This window comes from Xiphophorus maculatus, chromosome 13 (genome assembly GCF_002775205.1).
Source record: "Xiphophorus maculatus strain JP 163 A chromosome 13, X_maculatus-5.0-male, whole genome shotgun sequence".
NCBI classification, from domain to species: Eukaryota; Metazoa; Chordata; class Actinopteri; order Cyprinodontiformes; family Poeciliidae; genus Xiphophorus; species Xiphophorus maculatus.
The window spans coordinates 13,227,851-13,252,958 of record NC_036455.1 but is presented as its reverse complement, the minus strand read 5'-3'; the positions used below and the strand labels follow the sequence as shown (position 1 = coordinate 13,252,958).

At 39.6% G+C, this 25,108-nt stretch overlaps 1 protein-coding gene across 13 annotated transcripts in view; it reads left to right on the top strand.

The window, feature by feature from the left end:
• Window positions 1-25,108, top strand: part of LOC102220865 (microtubule-actin cross-linking factor 1) — a 128,391-nt gene that overhangs the window by 4,167 nt on the left and 99,116 nt on the right. For 12 of the 13 annotated variants that reach the window (XM_023345480.1, XM_023345488.1, XM_023345487.1 and 9 more), the window contains exons 2-32: window positions 2,142-2,308; window positions 2,399-2,511; window positions 3,910-4,016; window positions 4,137-4,256; window positions 5,130-5,225; window positions 5,384-5,511; window positions 5,589-5,682; window positions 6,116-6,270; window positions 7,014-7,317; window positions 8,344-8,472; window positions 8,557-8,634; window positions 9,353-9,514; window positions 9,604-9,708; window positions 10,369-10,464; window positions 10,837-10,962; window positions 12,530-12,682; window positions 14,149-14,160; window positions 16,043-16,197; window positions 17,253-17,379; window positions 17,464-17,647; window positions 18,582-18,748; window positions 19,601-19,779; window positions 19,869-20,007; window positions 21,108-21,301; window positions 21,681-21,840; window positions 21,923-22,006; window positions 22,081-22,188; window positions 22,299-22,397; window positions 22,488-22,610; window positions 22,688-22,779; window positions 23,224-23,359. In XM_023345480.1, the coding sequence (XP_023201248.1) occupies window positions 2,142-2,308; window positions 2,399-2,511; window positions 3,910-4,016; window positions 4,137-4,256; window positions 5,130-5,225; window positions 5,384-5,511; window positions 5,589-5,682; window positions 6,116-6,270; window positions 7,014-7,317; window positions 8,344-8,472; window positions 8,557-8,634; window positions 9,353-9,514; window positions 9,604-9,708; window positions 10,369-10,464; window positions 10,837-10,962; window positions 12,530-12,682; window positions 14,149-14,160; window positions 16,043-16,197; window positions 17,253-17,379; window positions 17,464-17,647; window positions 18,582-18,748; window positions 19,601-19,779; window positions 19,869-20,007; window positions 21,108-21,301; window positions 21,681-21,840; window positions 21,923-22,006; window positions 22,081-22,188; window positions 22,299-22,397; window positions 22,488-22,610; window positions 22,688-22,779; window positions 23,224-23,359 (4,092 nt within the window). The remainder of the gene's footprint in view (window positions 1-2,141; window positions 2,309-2,398; window positions 2,512-3,909; window positions 4,017-4,136; window positions 4,257-5,129; window positions 5,226-5,383; window positions 5,512-5,588; window positions 5,683-6,115; window positions 6,271-7,013; window positions 7,318-8,343; window positions 8,473-8,556; window positions 8,635-9,352; window positions 9,515-9,603; window positions 9,709-10,368; window positions 10,465-10,836; window positions 10,963-12,529; window positions 12,683-14,148; window positions 14,161-16,042; window positions 16,198-17,252; window positions 17,380-17,463; window positions 17,648-18,581; window positions 18,749-19,600; window positions 19,780-19,868; window positions 20,008-21,107; window positions 21,302-21,680; window positions 21,841-21,922; window positions 22,007-22,080; window positions 22,189-22,298; window positions 22,398-22,487; window positions 22,611-22,687; window positions 22,780-23,223; window positions 23,360-25,108) is intronic. The other variant, XM_023345479.1, reaches the window with a different exon arrangement.

Sequence of the window (25,108 nt, the reverse complement as noted above, 5' to 3'; positions counted from 1 at the left end):
AAAATTGTCTGATTCGTTTTTAAAGCTAATTGAAATTTTTTTTACATTCCTTTCCACTTTTCCACTTTTATTTTTTATTTTTGGATGGTAACATTTACATTTCTGACAGTAAATTAAATAAATACAGAATTGCAGCAGTAATTAGTTCAGAAGGTGACTTTTATTGTTATAAAACTACTGCCACAAAATATTGTGATAAAACCTGACCTGTGTGTTGCAACAGATCTGTTGAAACAGTTTTTATCAGACATTTGTTTTGCTTATAGTTGAATTTAATATTAAATCTGACCTCAAACATCGCTTGATGTGGCAACTATAGGTTTGGATTTTGGTCTCTAAAGTTGCATTCAGTTATCAAAACCTGCAGATTAATGCATTAATAGCGACTTTAGCTGCTAATAAGTGCTGCAGAGTCATGGACTTATTTCTGCATACATGCATGCAGGTGTTGAACTTCACATCTTCTGGGTTTCTGCTGCGCGCGTTTAGCAGTGCTGTCCTCTTTGCTCTCTCCTGTTCTGCATTTTTTGGCCGTTGCCGCAGTCTCCCGGCATTCTCCGGACGTTTCCCGGCTCCGTGTGAGCGGCAGGGAGGGAGGGCGGTCTGACAGGAGGCGACTGATGATAGCAGCAGCAGCCAAGCGCTGACAGTTACTGCCCCTGCGACACTAACGGTCCAAACGGTCTCTGAAGACAGGATTCAGAGGAAAAGCCTCCATGGAAGCTGTGTTTAAGCGTCTGGGGAAGGAGAAACTTTGATTTCATTTGGCTGAAGTGGCTCAAGTTTGTTTATGTTTTAGGCAGAAGTTTTTCCTCGACTGGAAAAACACATTTTAAAATGTCAACTAACTACAACAACTGTCTCTGAACCACACAAGCAGCACTGGAAAACAGGAATTAAACATGTTAGGATCAAAGCGTTTTGTTTTCTTGATGGTATTACAGAGACCGTTTGTGGAAAATAATCACAGATGAAGAAGGAAATCTTTCTAATTGTGCACTAATGTTTTAAAGGAGGAGTTTAATGTAAAATAAACTTTTTTTGAGCTTTAGATCATGTTATGATGTTATTCTATCGTCTAAAAACAGACTGATTCTTTCATGCATGTTTGAGAAATCTCCATGGCAACCATTCAGGTGTGCCTATACACCTGCGCTCCCTCCCTGACGCCTTCTCCACTCAGCTCCTTCAGACTAGCAGCAGCAGCAATTAGCAAACACCTGGAGGAAGTGCCAACCTGGAGCTACTTCTCAGTGAAACACTCCCAATAACGGCTGTAAATGGAGTCATGGAGGTGCATTGTTGTAATGACATACTGAAGGCGGAGTGTCACAAAGAGCAGGAGCTTCTTAAAGAGACAGAGGCCCAATTTCTAAGTGTCATATTATGGCATCAAATTTCTTTTAAGTCACATTTGATATACACAGAAACTGAAGGTGACACAGTTACTGGATTGTGTTAGAAAATGCTGGGGAAATACAGGATACTGCCCCTTTAAACTCAGACAGTAATTAACACCAGTTTAGCTCTCGAACTGGTTTGGTGGTGGTAGATTATACCAACTGCCAGAACTGCTCCACTTAGAAAAACTTAACTTTTCATTGATTACTCTGAATACTTTTTATTACAGTTAAGATACTGACTGCTCAGGGCTATCTCGCACAACCCCGCTTGAAGGAAAGTTGAAGTTTTCATCATGGGAAACAAAAGAAAAACGTCCTAAAAGTGTCTCTTAATCTTAGGCAGTTAGATGTTCTTTGTGTTTTATTTTTTAAATAATATTTTGTGATTTCTTTAACTAGGACAAAATGTTTCCCTTCCTCAGGAACAAACTTTGTTTGTTGGTCATCCTGTGAAACAGGAGATGATGACGATGAAGGAAGGTGATAAGAAGAGATAAATGGAGGCTGGGCAGTAAGAGGAGGATAATGATGCTGCAGAGAATACGTTTATTTAATTATACATGAATAATTATCTCATTATTCTTATTAATAGTCAAAGACATTGAGACGAGAGGAAGCATCAGGTTCAATCAAAGAGATTTGTGTTGTTTCCATAGCGATGTCATTTCCGGCTGCTGTTGGTTTTTACTGTCTGTTTTCTCATTTCTACCTCTCCCTCTGCTCTCTGTTCCCCTCCAGATCTCAGAGATCTACGTCTGCGGCGAATCCGCTGACCTCACAGCCAAAGAGAAGCTGCTGCTATGGAGCCAGCAGGCCACCGAGGGCTACCCCGGCCTCCGCTGCACCAACTTCAGCTCGGCGTGGAGCGACGGCCGCATGTTCAACGCGCTGCTGCACAGATACAGGTCAGGGCCGCCGCCGGCGGAGCGGCGCTGCGTTTTTAGGCAGACGGACACCAACGTGCTGCCTCTGTATGTGTGTGTTTGCTTTTGCAGGCCGGACCTCATCAACATGGAGGCCGTGACCCGGCAGAGCAACCGGGAGAACCTGGAGCAGGCCTTCGAGATCGCTGAGTCGCTGGGCGTGACCAGGCTGCTGGACGCCGAGGGTGAGGCTGCGGATCGGAACCGCTCTTCTGTTAACATGACACATTTCCCTGAAAGCAGCCAGACTTACTGGAGATAGTTTGAAGTGCTCTTAGTTAATTGTTCTCACATTTTCTCTGACAGTCTTTTTTTGCCCTCTTTCTGCCATTTATTGAGGAAACCTGCTTTTAATTTCCTTTCCTTACTGAATCATTGGGCATAAAACTTAACAAAAAGTTCAGGATGGATGGATGGGTTTTAATGACGGTTTTAAGCTGCGTTTCGATTACAAATATGTTGAGAAAACACACTTTTGCAATTGCAGTGTTTCCATTAAATAAGAAACTAAATTAAAATCCCACGTTAATAAGTTTGTTGAGGAGAAAAGTAATTAAAAACCATGGTGCGCCATCGTCACCCGACCACTTCCTGTCGTCTTTTTCATTTTTTACGCAAGTAGTAACACTCGATTGTTGATCATGTGACTTATGTGATCTTGTGAAATAAAATTATTTTGATACTGCCAGAAAAACCACAATCCTAGTGCAAAAACGTTATATCACAAAGCGTGAGCTTTTTAAAAATGTACGTGTTTCGGTTTAGCTAAAAGATTTTTGTAACTCCAATTTGTGTGAACAATGGAAATGCAGCTAATGTTGCTCATGTGGAGCTTTAGGACATTAATTGCCTCTTTGGTGAAATTAAAATGTTAATTACCATCTACCAGATCCGATTAGCTTATATTATGCAGGGCTGACAGTTATTGATTATTCTGACGATTAATCAGTTAATTGTAAAAAAAAACAAAAAACATGGTACTTTCAGCAGATCTTCAATTAACCACTTAATCATCTTGTACAATACTAGAAATACATAAGAAAATACCAATAAGAAATTCAAGTCCTTTATTAAAAAGGAAAATAAAAATGAGCTACCTAAAATGCAATGGCAGCGTTCCTGATCGTTTGTAGTGGAGGATTCATCTGCAGCTACATGAATCTGAAAAGATCTGCCTGATTTATCAACACATTGCAGGGTTGAACTGCTTCACTTTTTCTTTTAACCAGTTCATTATCGGATAGCAAAACGTGCTTTATAGTAGAAGTTTTTAACATGCTTTATGGTAGATGTTCTTAAAACAGAATTTGAACCAGATGAATCTAAAACTATTACTTGGGAAGTTCTAGGCTGAACGAAGTAGATTTTTCATTTTTAACTTCATTTATTTTTGTACAGTTTTGGCTTAGTTGCTGCTCTGAATATGTTATTCTTTCAGCAAATGGCCTTTTTTGATTCTGTATACTGTAGTTAACGATTAATAGATTACTAAATTAGTTGAGTTATTTTAATAATCGATTAATCGTAATTAAATTGATTAATGGTTCCACGGGTTTAATGTTTCTCCTCTCTGATTTCCTCAGATGTTGACGTTCCGTCTCCAGATGAGAAGTCCGTCATCACTTACGTCTCCTCCATTTACGACGCTTTCCCTAAAATCCCAGAGGGAGGAGAAGGCATCGCCGCGCAGGTGTGACCCGATTGCTGCTTATTTCCATTTTAAAGATAATTTAGATTTTCTGCTGTCCTTTAATATGTTCAGTGAAAGTTTCCTTCCTTTTCCACTGAACTGTTTCCTCCTGGTCATCAGGAAGTGGACCAGCGCTGGTCGGAGTACCAGTCTAGGTTCTCGTCTCTGCTCCAGTGGAGCCGGCAGCATACGGCCCTCATGGCCAAGAAGAACTTCCCACAGAACCCAGTAGAACTCAAGGTGAATATCTACTTCATTTTAAAACACTTTTAGACCAAACATTAATCCCAAATTAATCTTATACCTAACTGATTCCGGTTAATTGCTTTGGTGTGAAGTTTGTTGTAACAAAAACTAAAGCTGGACGATTAATTGATTTGATCAAATATTAAGATAATTGACGATTAATTGATTTCATTGAATTTTAAGTTAGTTGATCATTAATTTTATCTAATGTTGATGATTAATTGTTTTTATTGAATGTTAAGTTTATGATTAGTTGATATTATTGATTAATCAAATTTCAGTGATGTCAGCATGCCCACGGCGGCCATCTTGTTTGAAAAACGTTTTTAAAGCTTTTTTTCTCTGGACTTGAAATTCAAGTTAACTGTACGACAAAATATTAGGGTCAGAGTGATTTATTTAAAAAAATAAAATAATGTTACGAGAATACAGTTGAAATAATATGAGAATAAAGTTACAATGTTAGAATAAAGTAGTAATTTATTGGAAAAATAATCATACAAGCTTTTTTGTCATTAAATTGCTTTTTCTAGTAATTTTATGAGTCTCTTGTGGTAAAATCGTGTCTTTATTCTGATAATATTCTCATAGTTAAACATAAATTACTGTAGCCTGGCCCAGAAGAGCTGATTGAAGTAAAAGCCACATTTTGAAAATATTTTCTGCTATTTGTAATTCATTTTTAAGAAAATAAAGCAGGAAAAAAAAACTACCAGAAGCCCCGAGGAGCAACCTGCTGACATATTTGTTATAAATGAGGCGTGCATGAAGTTATTGAAACCTGTTTGTTTGTGAAGCTCCATCACAGACTGTAAAGGTGACTGGTTTTGAGTCGCAGCGTCCATTAACACTCCGTTCCTCCTGCAGGCACTTTATAACGAGTACATCCATTTCAAAGAGATGGAGATCCCCAGCAAGGAGACGGAGAAGTCTCACATCGAGCATCTCTACAAGCTGCTGGAGGTGAGCGCCGTGTGCATGACGCCGCGTCGGTTCTCGGAGCAAACCCTGCAGAACACAAACACATGATGACTGAAGAATAAAAGCTCCCCCTGTGTTCCCGCTCAGCTGATTCTACCGCAGAGTGAGACTTATGATGCGTTAACCATTCCCGTTTCCAGGTTTGGATCGAGTTCGGCCGGATTAAGCTTCCTCCGGGCCTCCATCCCAACGATCTGGAGGAGGAGTGGGGCAAACTGATCCTGGAGATGCTGGAGCGGGAGAAGGCCCTGAGGCCGGCCGTGGAGAGGTGCAGAAACACAGACAGTCTCTTTGTCGTTGAGGTTTGATTTCACAGGAGTTCCTAATGAACCTGTGTGCTTTCAGAGTGGAGCTGCTGCTGCAGCGAGCCAATAAGATCCAGAACACGGCCGTGGACTGTGAGGAGAAACTCACCCTGGCTAAGAACACGCTGCAGGCTGTGAGTTCACCTGCACTTATTTAACAGATTTTAGGGCTCCCAGCTGGATGTCGGGTAAACACAGTCGAACGCTGCTTTACGACGTCTCGACCTATCTGGAACATCAAATATTTACTCACCGCTTTCCTGTTTCCCGCAAATATTCCAAGTTTATCCTGGAAACTGAAACACTCTTAATAATTACTGCTTCTTATTTGTTTTACAACAGAAAGCAGATTTTAAAAATCATCATAATTAGCAATAAACCATTAAAACCACTTTGATCATTTTAGTTTTTTAACTAGGAAAAAAAGTAAAAAGAATAATTTAATGAAAGAAAATTTGAAAACTAAAAACATTTAAAAATAATAAAAAGCAAAAAGGAGCTACTTTTTCCTGGCATCGAGTTTGCTGCAGAAGGGAAGAAACTGAAGCGTCTGTCACCTGGTTTCAGGACGCGTCCCGGGCCGAGAGCGGCGAGGCGGTGCAATGCGAGGGAGAAATGGCTTGTTACCTGCAGGACTGTGAGGCGCTGATCCGGCAAATCGAGCAGGATCTGAAAATCCTACGAGAGGAAAAGTACTACCAGGTGGACCAGCTGGCCTTCAGGTGAGAATTCATCTAATAAAATGGATCGAGAACGTTCAGCTAATTCTGTTAGCAAGTCTTAACATACGGAGGAAAAAAACTCAAGTCTAGGTTAAAAAACTTTGCTGACTGAAAAACTTTGGTTCAAAAAAGTCTCATCAATCAATGAAATATTTTTGTAAACAATTAAGAAAAATGTGCGTCACACGACATTCAGACCTGAACCTTCAAAGAAACATAAAGACAGTTATAAAGTTGGCCTTCTATCACCTGAGAACATTTCCAGGGTTAAATGGGAATGTTCTCTCAATTTATTCATTCATTTTGAAATGCCTAGAATCTCTCAAACTTTGCTATATATGCATATATAAGCAGCAAAGCATTAATCTGAAAAATTCAGTGCATTATTGCACAACACAGATTAATTAAACTAAAATGGAGGGTTACCTAGTTCACACCAGCACTAGTTTTTACTAACTAAGTAAAAGGAAACTTGACTGGTTTGACTTTATTGACTTTATTCTTTTCATGTTGACTCGTCCTGCACGGTAAATTAATTCTGCCTCCTATATAAAACACTGTTTGACCTTTTTGTGACCTTTCCAGAAGATATGAAATTCAGAAAAAAACACCGACAGACAGTTGGGCGGAGTTAAATCAGGCTCAAACCTTCAGAGCTTCTGTTTTTACAGGAAACACAGAAACATAAAATAAATAACACTCCGCTTTCCGTTAATACTGACTTTATTTCCTGATTTCTGCAGAGTTAACTGCCTTCAGGAGGAGCTGGTCTCGCTCCGGCTGCAGTGCTCCAGCGTCTACCGGAAGGGCCACTTCTCTCAGTCCCTGGGGCCCACCGGCACGGAGCCGCCCTGGCAGAGAGCCACAGACGGAGGCCTCTCTCTGGGTCAGACCCTGCTGGGAGCCGTGGGCGCCGTGGGGGCGGTTGGAGCCGCTCTCCTGCGGCGACCGATGGCGCGCTCCCAGCTGGTGGCCATGTCGTCATCAGAGGACGAAGGAAGCCTGAGGTTCATCTACGAGCTGCTGGGATGGGTGGAGGAGACGCAGGTCAGCCTCTACCGTCTGAAACTTTCAAAAACACAGATTATTTTAAGCATAACCTGGATCTGGGGATCTCTTCCTGGTTTGATGATGATTTTAGGTTCTTTACATCCTACAAAACTCTCATATTTTCAGGAGATAAATGGAGCTTCTCTCCACTTTTACCCATAAAGTCTTCTCTGTTGAGCATGTTGTAGATTTAAAAACTATAAAACCTTTTTCTTTGTTTTGTTGTATCTTCAGCTCTGTGTCTCGTCCACTTTTCACTGCAAAAACAGAAAAACCTGCCAAGTATTTCTGGTCTGCAGATATCTTAGCATACAAATGTATAATTTTGTAAATAAAAAGACAATGACAGATAAGTAAAGTAATCTGCCATTGGGACTAATATTTTTATTAATTAGCATTAAAAATAGTCACATGGTTCAAATTGTGTTAAAGAGAATCCATTGATCACCTTAGTTATTAATCAGCTTATAAAAATAATCAAGCATCAGTAAACTGAACTTTTCACATGTTGATATTTGTAGTATTATGTTTAACTGCATGCTTTGCTGCAAATGATAAAACTTTCACTAAAGGCATGATGTTCTTTCATTTTATGCAATAAAATTCTTAATTTTTTTATTAAAAAAATTAATTGAACTGTTTATTTGCATCTCTCAACATATTTCTAATATATAAAAAGGTTTGATTGGTTAAATAAAAAATCTGCACAATGTTTTTTTATTTTTTTATCTGATTAATTTCTAAAATAATTTCTAAAATAATCGTTAGCTGCAGCCCTACTCTGGTTGCTATGTTGATTCCCTCCTACTAGAAAGAAACATAAAAACACTTAAAGTCTTAAACAAACTGTCTTTTTGCTCAATCTTGACTTTCTATAGAAAATCGTTTTGAGCTGTCAGCGACAGAACCTTCTCACGTCTGAATATGAAAACTTTTGTATTTTATGTTCTAGATGTGACCTTTAACATCCACAAAACGCCAAATTCTGCAGATAAACTCTTTATGTGTCATTGTGTGTTTTAGGAGCTGCTGGAGGGAGCAGAATGGGGCGCAGACCTCCCCTCTGTGGAGAACAACCTGCAGGAGCACAACACCATCCACACGGCTGTGGAGGAGCTGCTGAGCAGCCTGCAGGAGGCGCGCAGCTACGAGGTGCACATGCAGCCCCACAGGACCAGTTTTTATTTTTATTAAACAATACAATTGATAATCAAGATTTTGTTCATCTCCATTTAGGCTAAAGTATCTCCGAACTATAAAGGCAGCTACTCAGAAACTCTGGCCAAACTGGAGTACCAGTACTGCAAGCTACTGGTGAGTGTTTCCCAGTTAATCCCATTAAAGCATGACAACAAATTCTCCATCTGCTCTATGTGCTTTCCATCTTTTTTCCCCCTTTTTTCTAGTTAAATGTTTGTTTCTGCAGTTCTGTTGCAACTAAAAGCTTCCAGCGATGCTAAAGTAGCTGCTTTGGAGTTTTAAATGTTCAGTTTTGTACATTTTAAAGCTTTACAACACAAGACATTTTTACATCAATGGATTTTTTTTTAGCAGGAGTAGTACGCCCCTTTTTATCATGAATGTCTGACTGACAATTTACACCACAAAATCACAAGATTTTACCAAGTATTTTTCTCTAGTTTCTGCTGAATTATGTTGGTACTCTTGGAATAAGACAAAATTAACTTTCAAGTAAATATAGGATCTTGTTTTAAATCTGTAATTCCTTTTAATTTGTAGAAAAATGTCTTGTTTTTTGTGAAATACAAGAGTAGGATAAAAAAAAGTTAAATGTTAAGGAGTTATTTACTTAACAAGTTCCTATTTTTTGCTGAAAAGTTACTTGTAAGTTAGTTTGTCTTATTTCAGCTGTAGTAAGATATTTGCACTAGAAACTAGACAAAAACTACTTTGTATTTCATCTTCGACTGGCTTTAAAATTCTCTGTTTCATCCCAACCAGCAGCTTGACCAAACAATGAGAGGAAGTGTTGTTGTGTGTCTGATGGGGGATGTTTGTGTGGTTTCCATAGGAACATTCGTCATGCCGCCTGCAGAGCCTGGAGAGTTTGCACGCGTTCGTGTCCCGCTGCACCGAGGAGCTGATCTGGCTCAACGAGCGCGAGGAAGAGGAGATCTCCTTCGACTGGAGCGACGCCAACGCCAACATGAGCGCCAAGCGGGAGCTGTACGAGGTGAGGGACGGAGGCCAAAGTTCCCCACTGTAAACACTGAACGTAAACACACCCTGATGTTAACCTGCTGGTTCTGGTTCTGGTTGCAGGAGTTGAGGTTGGAATTAGCAGAGAAACAGGATGTGATGCGTTCTATCCAGGAAACGGCTGGCCAGCTCTGTCAGGAAAACCATCCGGCCAAACAGACTGTGGAGGTAAACTTTACAGATTTACATCAGGTTGGTTCTTTACTGCTGAAGAGAAGTGGGCGGGGCTTCTGTGTCATTGAGCTGGAAGCTCCGCCCACCACATTCAGCAGCTTTCAGATATTGAGAAAATTCATTCTTCTCAGTGTCTTCCTTCCTTTCATCCTATTTTCCATTTTTTCTGTTCATGTCTGTGCAGCTTGAATTGATTTTTGGTTTTCTGTTTGCCTTCAGCTCCGGATCATAATAAGGTCCAGCTTAACGGTGTTTGGCAAGTTTTTAAACTTTGTTGCATTTAAAATAGTACAAAGAGAGCACTTCTTGACTTATCCATGTTTTCCATCTCCTTTTTATTTTGTTTATTTGTTTACAGCGCAATAAATAAACAATAGAGTTGGTTTTGTTTTCCAATTACCAGTAAAAAATTTTATAGAACAAAAAAAGCCAAACACTTATTTAATATCTTAAAATGCTCATTTTTTGTTTTTGTTGTCAGAAAATTATCTAAAACTTTTTTAAGCTTTAAGGTTATTTAAAATGAACATTTCTTTTGCTTTGATTTGCTTCTGTGGAATAAATTAAATTGTGAAGTTACAATTTTTATTATGTGATTATAAAATAAATTTCATTAAAAAAGGAAAATAAAAGCAAAGTTTTCTGTGTTTCCAGGCCTACAGTGCAGCCCTGCAGACGCAGTGGCAGTGGGTGGAGCAGCTGTGTGTTTGTGTTGAGCAGCATCTCAAAGACAACACCGCCTACTTCCAGGTGAGCTTAAGGTTCTGCTTACGCTACTGGAACGTTTAAAACTAAATAAAACCACTGCAGTTCTGATTAAACTGGTGTAAACGCAATACAACTATTTTAAACCAGATAAAACTAGTTTAACTGGATAAAACCAGTTTAAACCAGATAGAACCAGTTTTACGGCCAGATAACACTGGACAGAACCAGTTTAAACCGGATAAAACTAGTTTAATCAATCAATCAATCAAATTTTATTTGTATAGCACATTTCAGCAGCAAGGCATTTCAAGATGGTTTAGATAAAACCATCTGGTTTAAACTGGATAAAACCAGTTTAAACTGGATTTTTCTCTGCAGGTTGTTAATATCTGGTGTTTGTGCGTTTTCTTCCAGTACATGAGCGACGCCAGGGACTGCGAGTCGTACCTGCGGCAGCTTCAGGAGACGATAAAGAGACAGTACACCTGCGACAAGAACAGCCGGCTGAGCAAACTGGAGGACCTGCTGCAGGACTCCATGGTAACCAGACGTCCAATCAGAAAGCTTTAGCTCAGTCACTAGCCTGAATCAAGCCACGCCCACATCTGGCCAGCCAGCCAGCCAGCCATCCGTCTGTCCATCCATTTTTTCATTTTCTGAAGTCTTTGCATTTTTCCATTCTTCCATCTGCAGTCTGAACTTTGACTAGGCCATTGCAGCCTCTTGCTTCTTTTCTCCCACCAGTGGGAGTTGTTTTGGTTTTCTGATAACATGATCCTGTGATTCATGTCCATCTGTCCGTCATCCCAGATGTTTTGTCCTTCACTCAGATGCTGCTCTGCAGACCTCAGCCCTGCTGCCATCTTGATTTAGATCCACAAGGTTTTTTTCCTCCAACCCCTACATATTAGTTTTTTCCTATTCTTCCTGTCAAGAATCAAACCGTTAACCTGCCTATTGAGGCCTACTGTATAGATCCTCCTATAAGTCCTCAGCTGGAGGTCATATTGGGGTTTGACCTTCAATTTTTTCTGTTTCCTGTTGATGGCGTTTCCAGCTCGATGTTTCTCCCAGGAGCCGTTGTACCTGTTCACCTCAGAATGTCACACCTCATTCTTTATATTCCAGAAATTCAGCTCGTCCGTGTTGGTTCAGGTTTAAATCACCAGCTGTTCGCCTAACAGTGGCGCCTCGTCTCTCAGTGGGAAATTCATCTCTGAGGCGTAATGTAAAAACTCATCAGCACAGACCTGCTAGCTGCCTCCCTGTTGTTTCTCCATCATGAATCTTTGATGACACTCTTTTCTCTGGACCAGATGATGATGAGGTGTAGCGCCGGCTGTCAGGGCAAAGAGCCCTCCAGTTAAATGTTTAATGTTTATCGGCCGAGTTGGAAAGGTCCGCTCGGGTCCAGAGGCTTGGACAACGCTGGTCTTTTTGCTGCTTCTCCACATTCTTACGTCTCTTTAAAGTTGCAGCTCTGTCCCTTCAATTATTAAGGCTAAAAAGTTTTCTTAGATAGCACCAGCATCTCCATATCCATAAATCATAGCAAGACCTGCTATGATTTATGGATATGGAGACATTGGTGCTGTCTAAGCAGACAGGATTCAGATTTCAGTATATATATTACTGGATTAGACAGCACCTGTTAGCCGCTATAGCTAGTGACGCACCTGAAGGCATCATGTCCTCAGAATCAGACTGTTCCAACGTGGTCAGCTGGTTTTAATGCTGTACAACGGCTGCTGGAAATGACAAGAGTTTTTTGTTGACTCACCATCCAGAAGTCACTGCTACATTCTTCTTTGTTGTGCAGGAGGCTCCACTTCTGCTTTTCAAAGATGTATGGTTGTTTAATTGCGCATCTGTTTGTAGCCATTTTCACGTGCGAGTGCAAACGTTGAGTTGAGCAGCTCAACTCAACGTTGAGTTGAGTGACGCTCTAACACGACTAATTCTGAACTGAACAGACTAAAATCTGATTATCTAAGAATGAGTAAAAAATGTAATGAACACGTTTTGTTTAGACCACAGACTTAACTAACCTGTTAGAGGAAGTGTAATAGGTCACCAGTTGAGTTATGACCCTCTGCTGTTCCTGTAGGAGGAGAAGGAGCAGCTGATTGAGTACCGCAGTACGGTGGCCGGCCTGGTGGGTCGGGCCAAGACGGTAGTCCAGCTGCGGCCCCGCAGTGCGGAGAGTCCACTGGGTGGCGCCACACCCATCAGAGCCATCTGCGACTACAAACAAATCGAGGTATGGCACCCGAGCTTGACCCGTTTCTCACCTCTGACCTTCATCAATGGTCACCTTTCCCTGGAAATGCCTCCAAGTTTCCTTCTCAGTGCAGCGAGGGTTCGCTTGGAGAAATGTGACGGAAATGTTTATCAGGAGAAAAATATCTCCTGTTAATCTCCTCACTTTTCTCAAGCAGCTCAGAGAAAGTGAGTCGAGCATCAAAGAAAACCCAAGCAGTATAAAAGAAGAGGATTAAAAAGATCTGACAAGATGGAGGAAATAAGGTCGTTGTTGTTCCATTCATTTAAATATCAAGAATTAGTTCAATTATTAAACTAGTCAGGAAAATAAGTGCTACAATCTATTAAATTTACACGGCTTTTGATAAATCCTTTTATAATAAAATCAGTAATGCATTAATTAATTAAATCTGAAATTATCTTAATGTGAAATAATTTACGGAATAAAAAAAATTAAATGTGGAAGTCCTTAATAAAATTAATTTCAATGCTTTAGTAGGTAATAAATAATTTTATATACCTGTATTGGAGTGTATTGTACGTTTATTAACAGTGACAATGTGGCCAATCTGCAGGTAAACTGCGGCCCAGTTTAACCAATCAGATGTTGGTCTATTTGAGTCAAATTCCCAGTTTAAGTTATTCCTGATGGACTGCAGCTCAGGAAATATCAAATAAATATAAAATACTGAAACCTTTTTAATATTATTTTAGCATCTAGAAATCAAGAGGATTAGGGTCACTAATAAATAAATAAATAAAATTTTGACTTTAACCTGATTTAATTCTAATTGTGAGCCAAAAATCCAAATAAATAACCAGACGTTCTGTCAGCTATGTTGTTAGTTATGTAATTATTTTCATAAACTGTTTCTTCCTTGCAGTAAGAATTTGTAAACCTGCATTTTATTCACACTGTCCCAAATTTATTTAAATGATTCTGATTTTGAGAAAAAGTCAGAATTCTTATTTTTTTCAGCTCCAACATTTAATCAGAAACCGATCAGGATCCAGAAAGTTTTCCTGTTGAAATGTAGAAAATAACCCAGAGGATGTTTTGGGTTCAGAGGAGATGAAGTATCCGTCCTGCTGGTTCTGACGGACCGTTAGCTTGGCCGTCTTCAGGGAGTCTAAAAGCATATTAATCTAAATGTGTCCCAAGCAGGATCCCATAGCTTCTCAGCAGCGCCCCCTGGATGTTCGGCTGCTATGTTTAGCGGCAGGTTCTGCTGGGTCGGTGTGTTTGAACACCGGAGCTTCCAGTTTGGGTTTGGGGTTCGGTTCAAAGTGTCACAGAGGCTCTGGAGAGTCGAGCACCACAGTAATCTTTCTCTGCTTCGCTTTCTTTTTTCTCTCCACCCCCCTCCCCACCTCTTCCTCCTCCTCCTCCTCTTCCTCCTCCTTCTCTTCCTCCTCCTCTTCCTCTTCCTCCTCCTCCTCTCGTCTGTCGGTCGGCCTGACAAGACAAACGTTCAGGTATAGCTGCCTCTCTTCTCCTTCTCTAACCTCAGATTCTCACTCCCTCGCTTCCTTATCAGCTGATTTAAGACTTTTTAACATAATTCTCTAAGTTTGATTTATTTGCTTATTTACCCATAAAATAAAATCGTTTCTATTTATTATTTTACTTCTGATGTTTCACACAATGAATCCCATAACAGACATGAAACATGAACCTGTAAATGACGAAGCAAAAATATACAAAACAAATATTTAATGAGATGAATAAATTAAATTAAATAAATTAAATAAACAGAACACAAATAAAATGGGGCTTAATATGTTCTGTGCTACTATAATTGTTCTAAGCATTAGAGCACGTATGTTGAGAAATTATCTCAACATTTTGATAAAAATTAGTTTGGAGAACCATAGGCTGCTCCCTCCCCACTATGGAACAGATTTACACTTCCAGGCTCCACGAGAAAGTTTTGGACATTTTAAATGACTCTTCACACCCTGGCCATGGTCTCTTCCAGCTGCTGCCATCAGGCAAGAGATACAGAGCAATAAAAACCAGGACAAATCGCCTAAAAAACAGTTTTTACCCGATGGCAATCATGGCACTAAATTCAAAGGCATAAGAACTTCTGCTCTTGACACCACTTTGTTAAAAATGTCAATTCTGTTGCGACACCTCCAGGCGCTGCAACCATCTTCTGATGTCTCTTTATTTCTCATTTTGTACTATTTATTTCTTTATCTTGGTATATTATGTATATACACATAACCTGCATCTTAACTCGAGTCGAGCAAATCTCAATCTTCTTGTAATCTGTTGATGACAATGACAATAAATCTTATCTTATCTTTAAAACCAATTTTGTAAAACACATTTTTCCTGCTTGCAACTAACTCCTCATAATACATTTTTTACAGATTAAATAAATTATTGGACTAATCTCTAATAATTTTTTTAGATTGTTTTTATTTGTTTCTGTAGTTGTGATAACCCGACTTACAATAAACTGCAAAGTCAAATCTAAATTAAAATATTTTAAAACAACTGTACAATTAAACAATAAAATGTGAAAAGAAAAAAATAATCATATGACAATAACTTGCTACCTTTATGATTAAACATGGATTTAAATATTTGCAGTAAATCTGTGAATATTTCTTCTGGATTCTTTTTATTCAACTTTTGCTTTTTTGCCTTAACTATTAGAACAACTAATAAATATTAGTGCAACGCAATACATTTACCAGAGTAAAGCACACAGAAACAGGCAGGATCTAAATAAAATGCATATAAATTATATATAAACATTCTGATACAAGGTAAATTCCAATGCAGAATATTTACAGAAAATGATTGTTATTGTTTGTCTGACATCAGCTGATAAGAGTCGGAGGCGCTCACTGAACTGAACACATTCAGTCAGAAAACGACGAGCTCTGAATGCATTCCATATACTCCTTGTTTGTGCCGAGCTTTGCATTATTGACGTGTGTGTCTGTGTGCAGGGAAGGGGCGAGAAAGGCAGTTTATTCTAAACTGAAGCTAAATGCTAATCGCTAACAGCTGGGTTTCTGATCAGACTGTCAGGAAAACCCAACGCAGGGTTTGGAGAACGTTTTCTGTTTAAGCTTTGTTGATGCAAAGCCTCTTCGTTTCCGTCCCAGTTCCTCTGATCCCATGATCATTCCAGGATCTCTGCAGCTTCATGATTTGTTTTCATTTTATGTTCATGATCAGTCTGTTGCTCTTTGCTTTTTTCTTTTTCCTCCTGCTTGATTTGACCCCTAATGTCCCATTCTGTCTCTAATCTCTTTCATTTTCTCAAACTTTCATAATTGCCTGCCTTTATTCTAATGTTTCTGTTAATTTTCTCCCATATTTCCTCTCCCGCCTCAGATCACCATCAACCGAGGCGAGGAGTGTGTGCTGGAGGACAACTCCCAGCGCACCAAGTGGAAGGTGATCAGCCCGACTGGGAATGAAGCCATGGTTCCCTCCGTGTGCTTCACCGTCCCTCCCCCCAACCAGGAGGCCATCGACACGTCCAGCAGGTCCGACTCAAACTCTACGGCTTTTTTGAAACGTCTAACTTCAATCTGCATCAAACTGATGAACCGCAATTTATCCTGTTATCTGAATAAAAGTCCAGGGGCCAAAACAAAATCAACCCATGGCTGCAAATGGCCCTCAGATCAGAATTGTTACACTAACTTTTCTCTTTAGGTACAGTTTAAATATGCTCGTCACAAGAAACACTTTTAGTCAGTTCAAAGAATAAAAAACTATTTTTTAGGTAAATTTAAAAAAATGATAAAAACAACAGAGCTGTCTTATTTCTATAGTTAGTTTAAACATGCTGATCACAAGCATCATATGGATTTTACCAGTTTAAATGTCCTGATTTATAAAGTCCCTAATGAGTAAAAAAATAAAATAAAACAAAAAATAAATAAGACAGAAATAAATCAAAAGAGAATAATTAGGATTTTGTAAGAAACATATTTAATCAGTTTAATAAAATGATTATAAAATAAGGAAAAAATACAAAGTAAAAAAATCTAAATAAATTATATATATACTCAGTTCAGACACACCTTCAATGAGAAGGTCTGTCCAAACTTTTGGTCTGTACTGTATATATATATATATATATATATATATATATATATATATATATATATATATATATATATATATATATATATATATATATATATATGACAGTAACTTTTCTGTTTTATTTATGCATCACAAGCATGTAGATGGATTTTACTAATTTATATTAACTACCTTAATTAAAGAAGAAACATCTTTAATGAGTAAAATAATATATTTTAATTTAAAAAATGAAGAGATAAAACCAAATAAAATAAAATATATTAAAAATAAAAACAAGACCGCATAAATAAAAAATGGATGATGGTAATAAATAATTTTTTTGGTCAAGATTATATAAAATCATACACAAAATAATACACATCTTTAATCAGTTTTTAAAGAACAATTAAACATTTAAAGGAACTATGTAAAGGGCTGACTGCGTGTTCTGAAGCAGCTGAGGGCTTCGGTTGCGTCGCGTCGCGCTGACTGTTTCCTGTCACCTCAGGGCGGAGCAGCTCTACCAGAAGGTGATGTCTCTGTGGCATCAGCTGCATGTGAACATGAAGAGCGTGGTGACGTGGCACTACGTCCTCAAAGACATCCGGTCCGTCTCCGGCTGGACTCTGGACACTGTGAGTCTCACACGACTCCTCAGAAAGTCCCAGGCTTTTAATCTGAAGGTCTCACCTCCGTTCTCCGCCTGTTTCCTGCGTCAGGTTCGCAGTCAGAGTCCGTCGGAGCGGCAGCAGCTGCTGGACCACATGGCGTCCCAGCTGGCCGACTTCCTGTCCGACAGCAGGGAGAGCTCGCTGTTCACGGCGGCCGAGAGACGGGAGCTGGAGCGGGACGCTCAGCAGGCGCAGCAGCACTGCCAGGACCTGCTGCTCCACATGGAAACAGGTGGGGGCGCCACCGAGCCAAAAGCTTCAGTTTACATTCACACAGCAGGAAAATACGACATGAAGACGCTTTTTCTGAACGACCCAATCCCGATCTTTTCAGCGACATCGTCTTGAGTTTTATTAACACGATATTTAAAAGTAGTCAAAGCTCTATGTCTCCTAGCACCATGTTTAATCACTAACAGGAAGTTGAGGTTGTTTGAAGCAATCTGATTGGCCGATGTAGAATAGAATATATTTTATTGATTCCCAAGGGAAAATTGCTTATTTGTTGACAAGTTACTTCATCCAAGGTGTTAAATATTGGTAAATACAAATGTAACAATAAGAAATATAATATTTATATAAATAGAATAGAAAAACATAAGTGTGATATGAAGTAATTAAATATGATATATGCATAAATAAAACAATAAGCATGGTCATAATTTCCCCCCAGAATCTATCTTACCCTGGTGGTCCACCAGTTGCTCAATCATGTTTTTGTGTTTAAAAAATGTTAGACGTTGACAGTTGAGTCAGTGAACGCATCACTTCATAATCCCACCACTCTTAGCTCTGACTACACATCAGAACAGACTTTGGATTGAATCAGCAGTCGATGCTCCACAAACAGCTGTTGCTGTTAGCTTTGCTTTCCCTTTTTTTCAGCTTCCTTTGTCTTTTTATGATTTCATGACCATAATGTCGGCTTCGATTGCTGAATAAACTTTAAAATTAATCCAGAGAGATCCATTATTCTGTAAACAACGCGCTGCTGTGGGACGTTCACGTTCTTCTCTTGTGCTTTGGAAAACCTTTCACAGAGAAATCTGATTCCCTTTGGGTTTAATTATTAGCATGAAAGACCAGAAAATCACATTTCAGCCAAACATGTGAGTTGATCATGAGAGCGTAGCCTGTTTGTGACCAGTGTTTCTCTTTCTGCGCAGCGGAGAAAGACGAGTCGGTGTCGCGGTCGTACCTGTCGGAGCTGCAGGACGTCACGCTGCGTCTGGACGAGGCCGAGCGCCGGCTGATGAGAGCCATCGAGACTCCGCCTCCCAGCCGGCTGTCGAGCGCCGGCTTCGACAACACGCTGCAGGTTGCAGAGCAAGAGGTCAGTCTGAGCTCCATCTGCTGGGGGAAAACGGAAACTACACCTGTTAATGTTGTAGAAACTGGATGCCCTTCCTGTGTAGGAAAAGTGGATAAAATGTCTAATTGGTTTTATAAATCAGGAATTAAAAAGTTTAAGCTTCAAAAAGAGTTTTTGTAAACATGCTGTTGGGAATGTTTTCCTACAAAGTTAAATTATTTATTTATTTAATTATTATTTATTTAATTTTTTTAGGTGGAATTACACTAAATTGAGTATTTATTTGAAGAAAATGATGAACAAAATAAGTGTGTAATAAATAAGAAAGTAAATAAGACTTTTAAAGCTGCTGTATGTAACTTTTATAAAAGTTATTTTTTACATATTTGTTGAAACTATCACCATGTGGTGATAATTTATGAGACAGATAATCTGTCAAAAAAAATAGCTTCTGATCTTTTCCCAGTGCTAACTGGAAACAACCAATCAAAGCCAGGAGGCGGGTCTTAGCGGTGTCAATCACAATATGATCTGGCACTGCTTGTTGCTCTCTGCTCTGCTAGCATAACATGTTGTGAACGCCAAGGCCAGTTAGCATAGCAACCAATGACGGCAAATAAACATATTTCCTGTAGAGGTAAGTTGTTTCATTGTCATTAGCATATTTAGCAGCGAATTTATAAGGTTGATTGACAGCGCTAAGCCCCTCCCCTTTGTTGTGATTGGTTGTTTTATTGCATTTCCTCAGCAATTCTTGGAGAACGTAGAAGAGATTGATCTTTTCACAGTTTTACAACAAAACCTTTTCTTTTATTCTGCAGCTTTAAGAGAGAGAAAACTTAAATAAAACATTTATTTTCCTGTTTTTTCCAGAAGCTGCAGTCTGAACTGGACTCGCTGCGCTGCGGTCTGGGCGACGTTTCGCGGCGCTGCGTCCGGTTCTTCGAGGAGAAGCCGTCGTCCTCCAGCGTTCCCGTCCTGCGCTCGCAGCTCAGTCAGGCCGTGGAGAGAACCGACAGGCTGCACAACCTGTCGGCGCTCTACCTGGAGAAGTTAGTGAACCTTTTTATTCACTCACCACACAGGGGAACGTTTTGCTTCCTTATTATTTGAAATGTTTTTTAATTTTTCACCTGTTCAGGTTAAAAACGGTCGACGTTTTGACGCGGAGCCTAGATGAAGCGGAGAGCCAGGTCAGGAAGTACGAGAACAGACTGAGCGAGGAGGACATCGTTCCCGCTGACACCGGCGCCATCCAGAACCTCAGAGACCAGCTGGAGGTAAAAACTGATTCAGACGCTTCACAGCTGCAGCTAACGATTATTTTACCTATTAATTCATTCTGCACATTTTTTATACAATTTTAGAAATGCATTAAAAGATGCAAATAAATAATTCACTTCCTTTTTTAAACAAAAAATAAATATTTGATTGTTTAAAATACAATAATATTAACTTAACATTGCATCATTTGTAGCAAACGATGAATTTGCATCTTTCTAACATCAACATGTGAAGAGCTCAGCGCCCCCTGCTGGACGTAACATTATTTTTTGCGTTAACTGATTAATAATTGGAAGCAAAACAAGCTAAATATGAGATTTTTTCTGAACTGGATGAAGCTAAAACATATTTACAGACAAAGGAGGTTTTATTTGTATCCTAAATGCAAAGTGTAAATATTTTTTGTACAGTTTTGGCTTAATTACTGATCTAAATGTGTTGTTCTTTAAGCAAATGATGTTTTTTTGAGTCTGCATACTCCAATTAACAATCGATTATTAAATTAGTTGACTATTATTTCAATAATCGATTAATCATGTTTAATCAGATTAATTGTTTCTGCCTTTTCTACTGTAAACCAGTTTACAGTCGTTTTTACTTTCAGGAGTTTATCTTATCACATCCATTGATATTTTTAGTTTTTTATCGTCAGGAAAAAGCTAGTTGACTCTAATGTTGAACATTTATCATAAAGTTGAACCTTTATCATGAAATTTTGACTTATCGTTAGAACTGTCCTAATCTTGCAATTTTCTAAACAATTTGTTCAATGAGAGTATAAGCAGATATTGATACATTTGCAAATATCACACTCAAAAATCACCTTTTGATGTGACTTGTGTCTTAAAGAAGCGCATAAACAATGGGAATATTTTTCAGGAGCAATATTTGTGTTTGTGGGGTTCATGAAGTTACCTAAAAATTGTAATAAATAGTTATTTTGTTACTTTTATTATTATCATGCTAGTACTACAAAATGTCGTGTTAAGACTTCAAGTCCGTTATTTCAATAATCGATTGATCCGATTAATCGTTTCAGCCCTGAAGCGTATTTATTACGTCGCAGTTGATTGTCGTCGTTTTGTGGTTTTTTTAGCGGTGGCAGGCGGAGCTTTCAGAACAAGAGGAGACCTTCCAGGCCCTGCAGGTCCAGCTGGGCCGGGCCAAGGAGGCGGGTGCCGAGCTCGGGAAGCTGCATGTGGACCGCAGCCCTGAGCTGGAACGCTACCAGGAGAGAGCCAATCAGATGGCAGAGAGGTGGAGCGGCGTCAAGCAGCAAACGGAGACACGGTAGGCTGCTGCCAAGGTTTCCTTCTGCTGGGTTCAAAATGATATGTTTATGATTCCTACTGGCTCAGTGACTTATATTCTATACATTAAACAAAATTATTTAAAATGGGAAATTTTTTGTTAAATTGGTACTTTGTTTGGTGAGTGAGACATTTCAAAACATTAAATTTCATCATATTTTAGTTTCCTGTCCCTTGCGTAGAATATTATAACAAGACATTACTAATAGAAATAATAAATATATTGTAAAGAAGTGAAGTTATCTTTTTTTAGTTAATTTGTATTGTTTTTGTCTCCAAAGTGATTTAAAAGTTTGAAAACGTTCCTTGAAACTGCGTGATTTTTACTGTAGGAACTTCTCTATTGTTTGTACCTGCAGGTGGTCGGACCTGGAGGTTCTGGGCTCGGCTCTGCAGCAGTACAGACAGAACCACTCGGCTCTGATCCGGTGGATCGAAGAGACGACGGAGAGGCAGGAGAGAGCCCAGGCCGGACAGACGGACAGCAGGGCGCTGTCGGAGCAGCTGGCCCAGCAGACGGTCCGTTCACCTCGCCTCGGAGCGCCGCCGGGGCACCGCTGGGCCGTCAGCTAACCGTTGTCATGGTTACTCTTGTTTTCAGGCGCTGGTGGCTGAAATCGAGCAGAACCAGACCAAACTAGACGAGTGCCAGACTTACTCCAAACAGTACTGCACCTCCGTCAAGGTGAGAATCCGTCCATCCGTCCGATGAGCCTGTTTTACATGTCAGTAAATTCCCATGATGCATTTCTTCTGTAGGATTATGAGCTGCAGCTGATGACCTACAGAGCGTTTGTGGAGTCGATGCATAAATCCCCAGTGAAGAGGAGGAGGATGCACTCTTCGTCTGACGCCATCACTCAGGAGGTAACGAGTCGTTCTCGGTACAATCAATACGTATTATTGTATTGATTATATATTGATATTACCTGAAATTTCCCCGGTGAGTCTTTGTTTTCTGGTGAATTTGTTTCCAGTTCATGGATTTGCGGACGCGCTACACGGCATTGGTGACGCTGACCACCCAGCATGTGAAGTACATCAGTGACGCCCTGAGGAGACTGGAGGAGGAGGAGGTCCGACCCGCTTTTACCCCAGTAACAGCCGATCCCATCCGTTTGCCTCTCATGCTAACACTTCCTCCTCTCTTCCCTCCATCCCTGCAGAAAGAGGTGGAGGAGGAGAAGCAGGCCAGGGTGGGCCAGGTTTCAGAGCTGCTGGGTTGGGTCAAAGGTCTGCGGGGTCGGACCGGCGGCCCCAGCGCCGAGTCCTCGCTGGCGGCTCAGCAGGTAGCTCACGGCTCCGTAGCGGTGAAATGTTGTCTGAAAATGGCTGCTGATCTGATCTTCATGTGTTTCCTCTGAAGGCCATCAGCGAACAGCTGGCGGGGAGGAAGGAGCAGGTGGCCGAGGCCATCCGCAGCACGCAGGGCTTCCTCTGCTCCAAACAGGCCAGCAAGTACGATCACACACCAATAATCAACTGTAATCACATGATTAAGTAAAATTAGCTCAGTAATTTCCATTCTGATTAGTATTTTTTGTTTACAGACTTCATAATCCTATTTATTTATGTTTCAATTGTTTAGTTTTTATTTCCTATTTTATTTATTGTTTTGGGTTGTTGTGTTTAATTTTGGATGTTGTTTTGTAAAAACGTATCCTCTGGCTACTCTAGTAATTGTATTAGTCATTGTATCCAGGTTCGGAAAGTGGACGAAAAGTTCAGGTGCCTTATTTCTCTACTGTTTGAAACAATTTGAGGGACATTTTTGCTGCTTTGAAATCTCAAAATCATTATTAGGCGATGATTTTCTACCACTGTAGCACAAAAATCTCATTTTAACTGTTTACTTTATATGCAGAAACATTTCTGTAACATTTAGTCCTGCTGTTTTTCCAGGTTGTCCCCGGAGGAGCGCGCTGCAGTGGAGGCTCAGCTGGACGATCTGACCGCCACCTACAACCAGCTTCTGGACAGCTCCACCCAGCAGCTGCAGCAGCTGGAGCAGCAGCTGGCCAGAGAGGAGGAGAGAAAGGTAGATGGGCTAAAAGCGAGACGGAGAGGTTTATGACAGAACCGAGCTCCGGTTAGGACAGATTCAGGAGAAATAACTGAGGTTCTTTTAAAAACACGTGGCTTTGAGTCTCAACACGCTTGCAGGCTAATGTTGAGTTTGTGGGTCGGCGAGCGTCTGTGTGTCAGCATGTTGTGTGTTCACAAAGAAAACGTCGCCATTGATTCGGTTTAACAAACATCACAGACGCTGTTCAGACACGAGCAGAGGATTCAAAGCTGAAGAAGAAATTTAAGATCCACCAGGTTTTATCTGGATGACGGAGTCTGAACCGCGTCTCTGCATGGAGTGATCCATCCTCACCTCATGAAAACCCCGCAGTCCTTCCTTTCATCTTCATTTTCACTATCATCATCATCATCATCAGAAAACAAACACATGCTGAGCTGCTAACATCCAGGGCCTGAGTGGTGCAGCAGTAGATGCTCCAGTCATGATAGCGATAAAACACTGCAAAAACACAAAATCCTACCTAGTAGTCTAGTTCAAGTATCTTAGTACACTTAGAATAAGACAAAACTAACTTGCAAGTAACTTTTCAGCAAGAAATAGGAGATTATTTTGAGCTTATATTGATTAAAAAGAGCGTGTTGCTGGCAGGTTAGTTCGCTTATAAGTAAGTATAGTGGCAGTATAAACTACCTTTTTATTTTAAAAAGTAGTTTGTAAAGTAAAACAAACTACATTTTTAGTTTTGAAAAACTAGAAAAGTTATCAAATGTTTGATGAAAACCGTAAAAACTACTTTATACTTTTTTCAAAGTATTTTGATAAAAATTACTTTATCAAATTATTATGTTTCTAGTTTTGAAACTAATAGAAGTTTCTACTAGAAAAGTTCTTGTTTTCCAGTTTTCTTCAAAACTAGTACTTTTGATAAAAACTATTACTCTTCATCAAAAGTACTTTTTTTTTTTTAGGAAAAACTAGTACTTTTTATCAATATTAAGGAATTATAGACCTAAAACAATCTCATATATCCTAATGAAAAGTAATTTGTAAGTTAGTATTGTCTTTGAAATTTGAAGTGTAAGATATTTGCACTACAGACTAGACAAAAATACTTGGTATTATTTTGTTTTTGAAGTGTAAAAGCAGCAGAGTGATGCATTGTTAGAACGTTGATGCATCAGAGTAGAAACAGCTTCACCGTCATTTCTGTTGCTGCGCAGTAGAAAACCTGAAACATAAAGTCAAAGCTTCCCGCTTACATTTATCCGTGTATGTGTTTAAATCTGTTAAAATGTTTGTCTCCTGGTGTTTGTAGTTTGTTGCAGCAGCATAATCAGTTTGAGAATGTACTTCCTGTTGATTTTTAAGAAAGTTTCTTGAAATTTTTAAGAAACTTTTTTAAAAGTCAAAGCTTCCTGCTTACGTTTATCCATGTATGTGTTTAAATCTGTGAAAGTGTTTGTCTCCTGTTGTTGGCATCAATCAAAATCGAATCGAATGTGTTGGAGAATTTAGTTCCTGGGTGATTTTGAAGGAAATTTCTTGCAGTGAGTCAGTGCACCTGAAGGCCAGCTGTGCAAGGCACCAACAAAAATACTCACCTCACCATTTGAGCATGTTGTGTCCAGATCACAAGAGTGTGTGTGTGCGTGAGAATGGCATTTTATGTTTCTTCTAATGCATTTTATTAATGTGTGAAACTTTAAACCAGCGTTTGTGCTTGAAACTCACTAACAGCTGCCAGAGGAGAAATGTGGA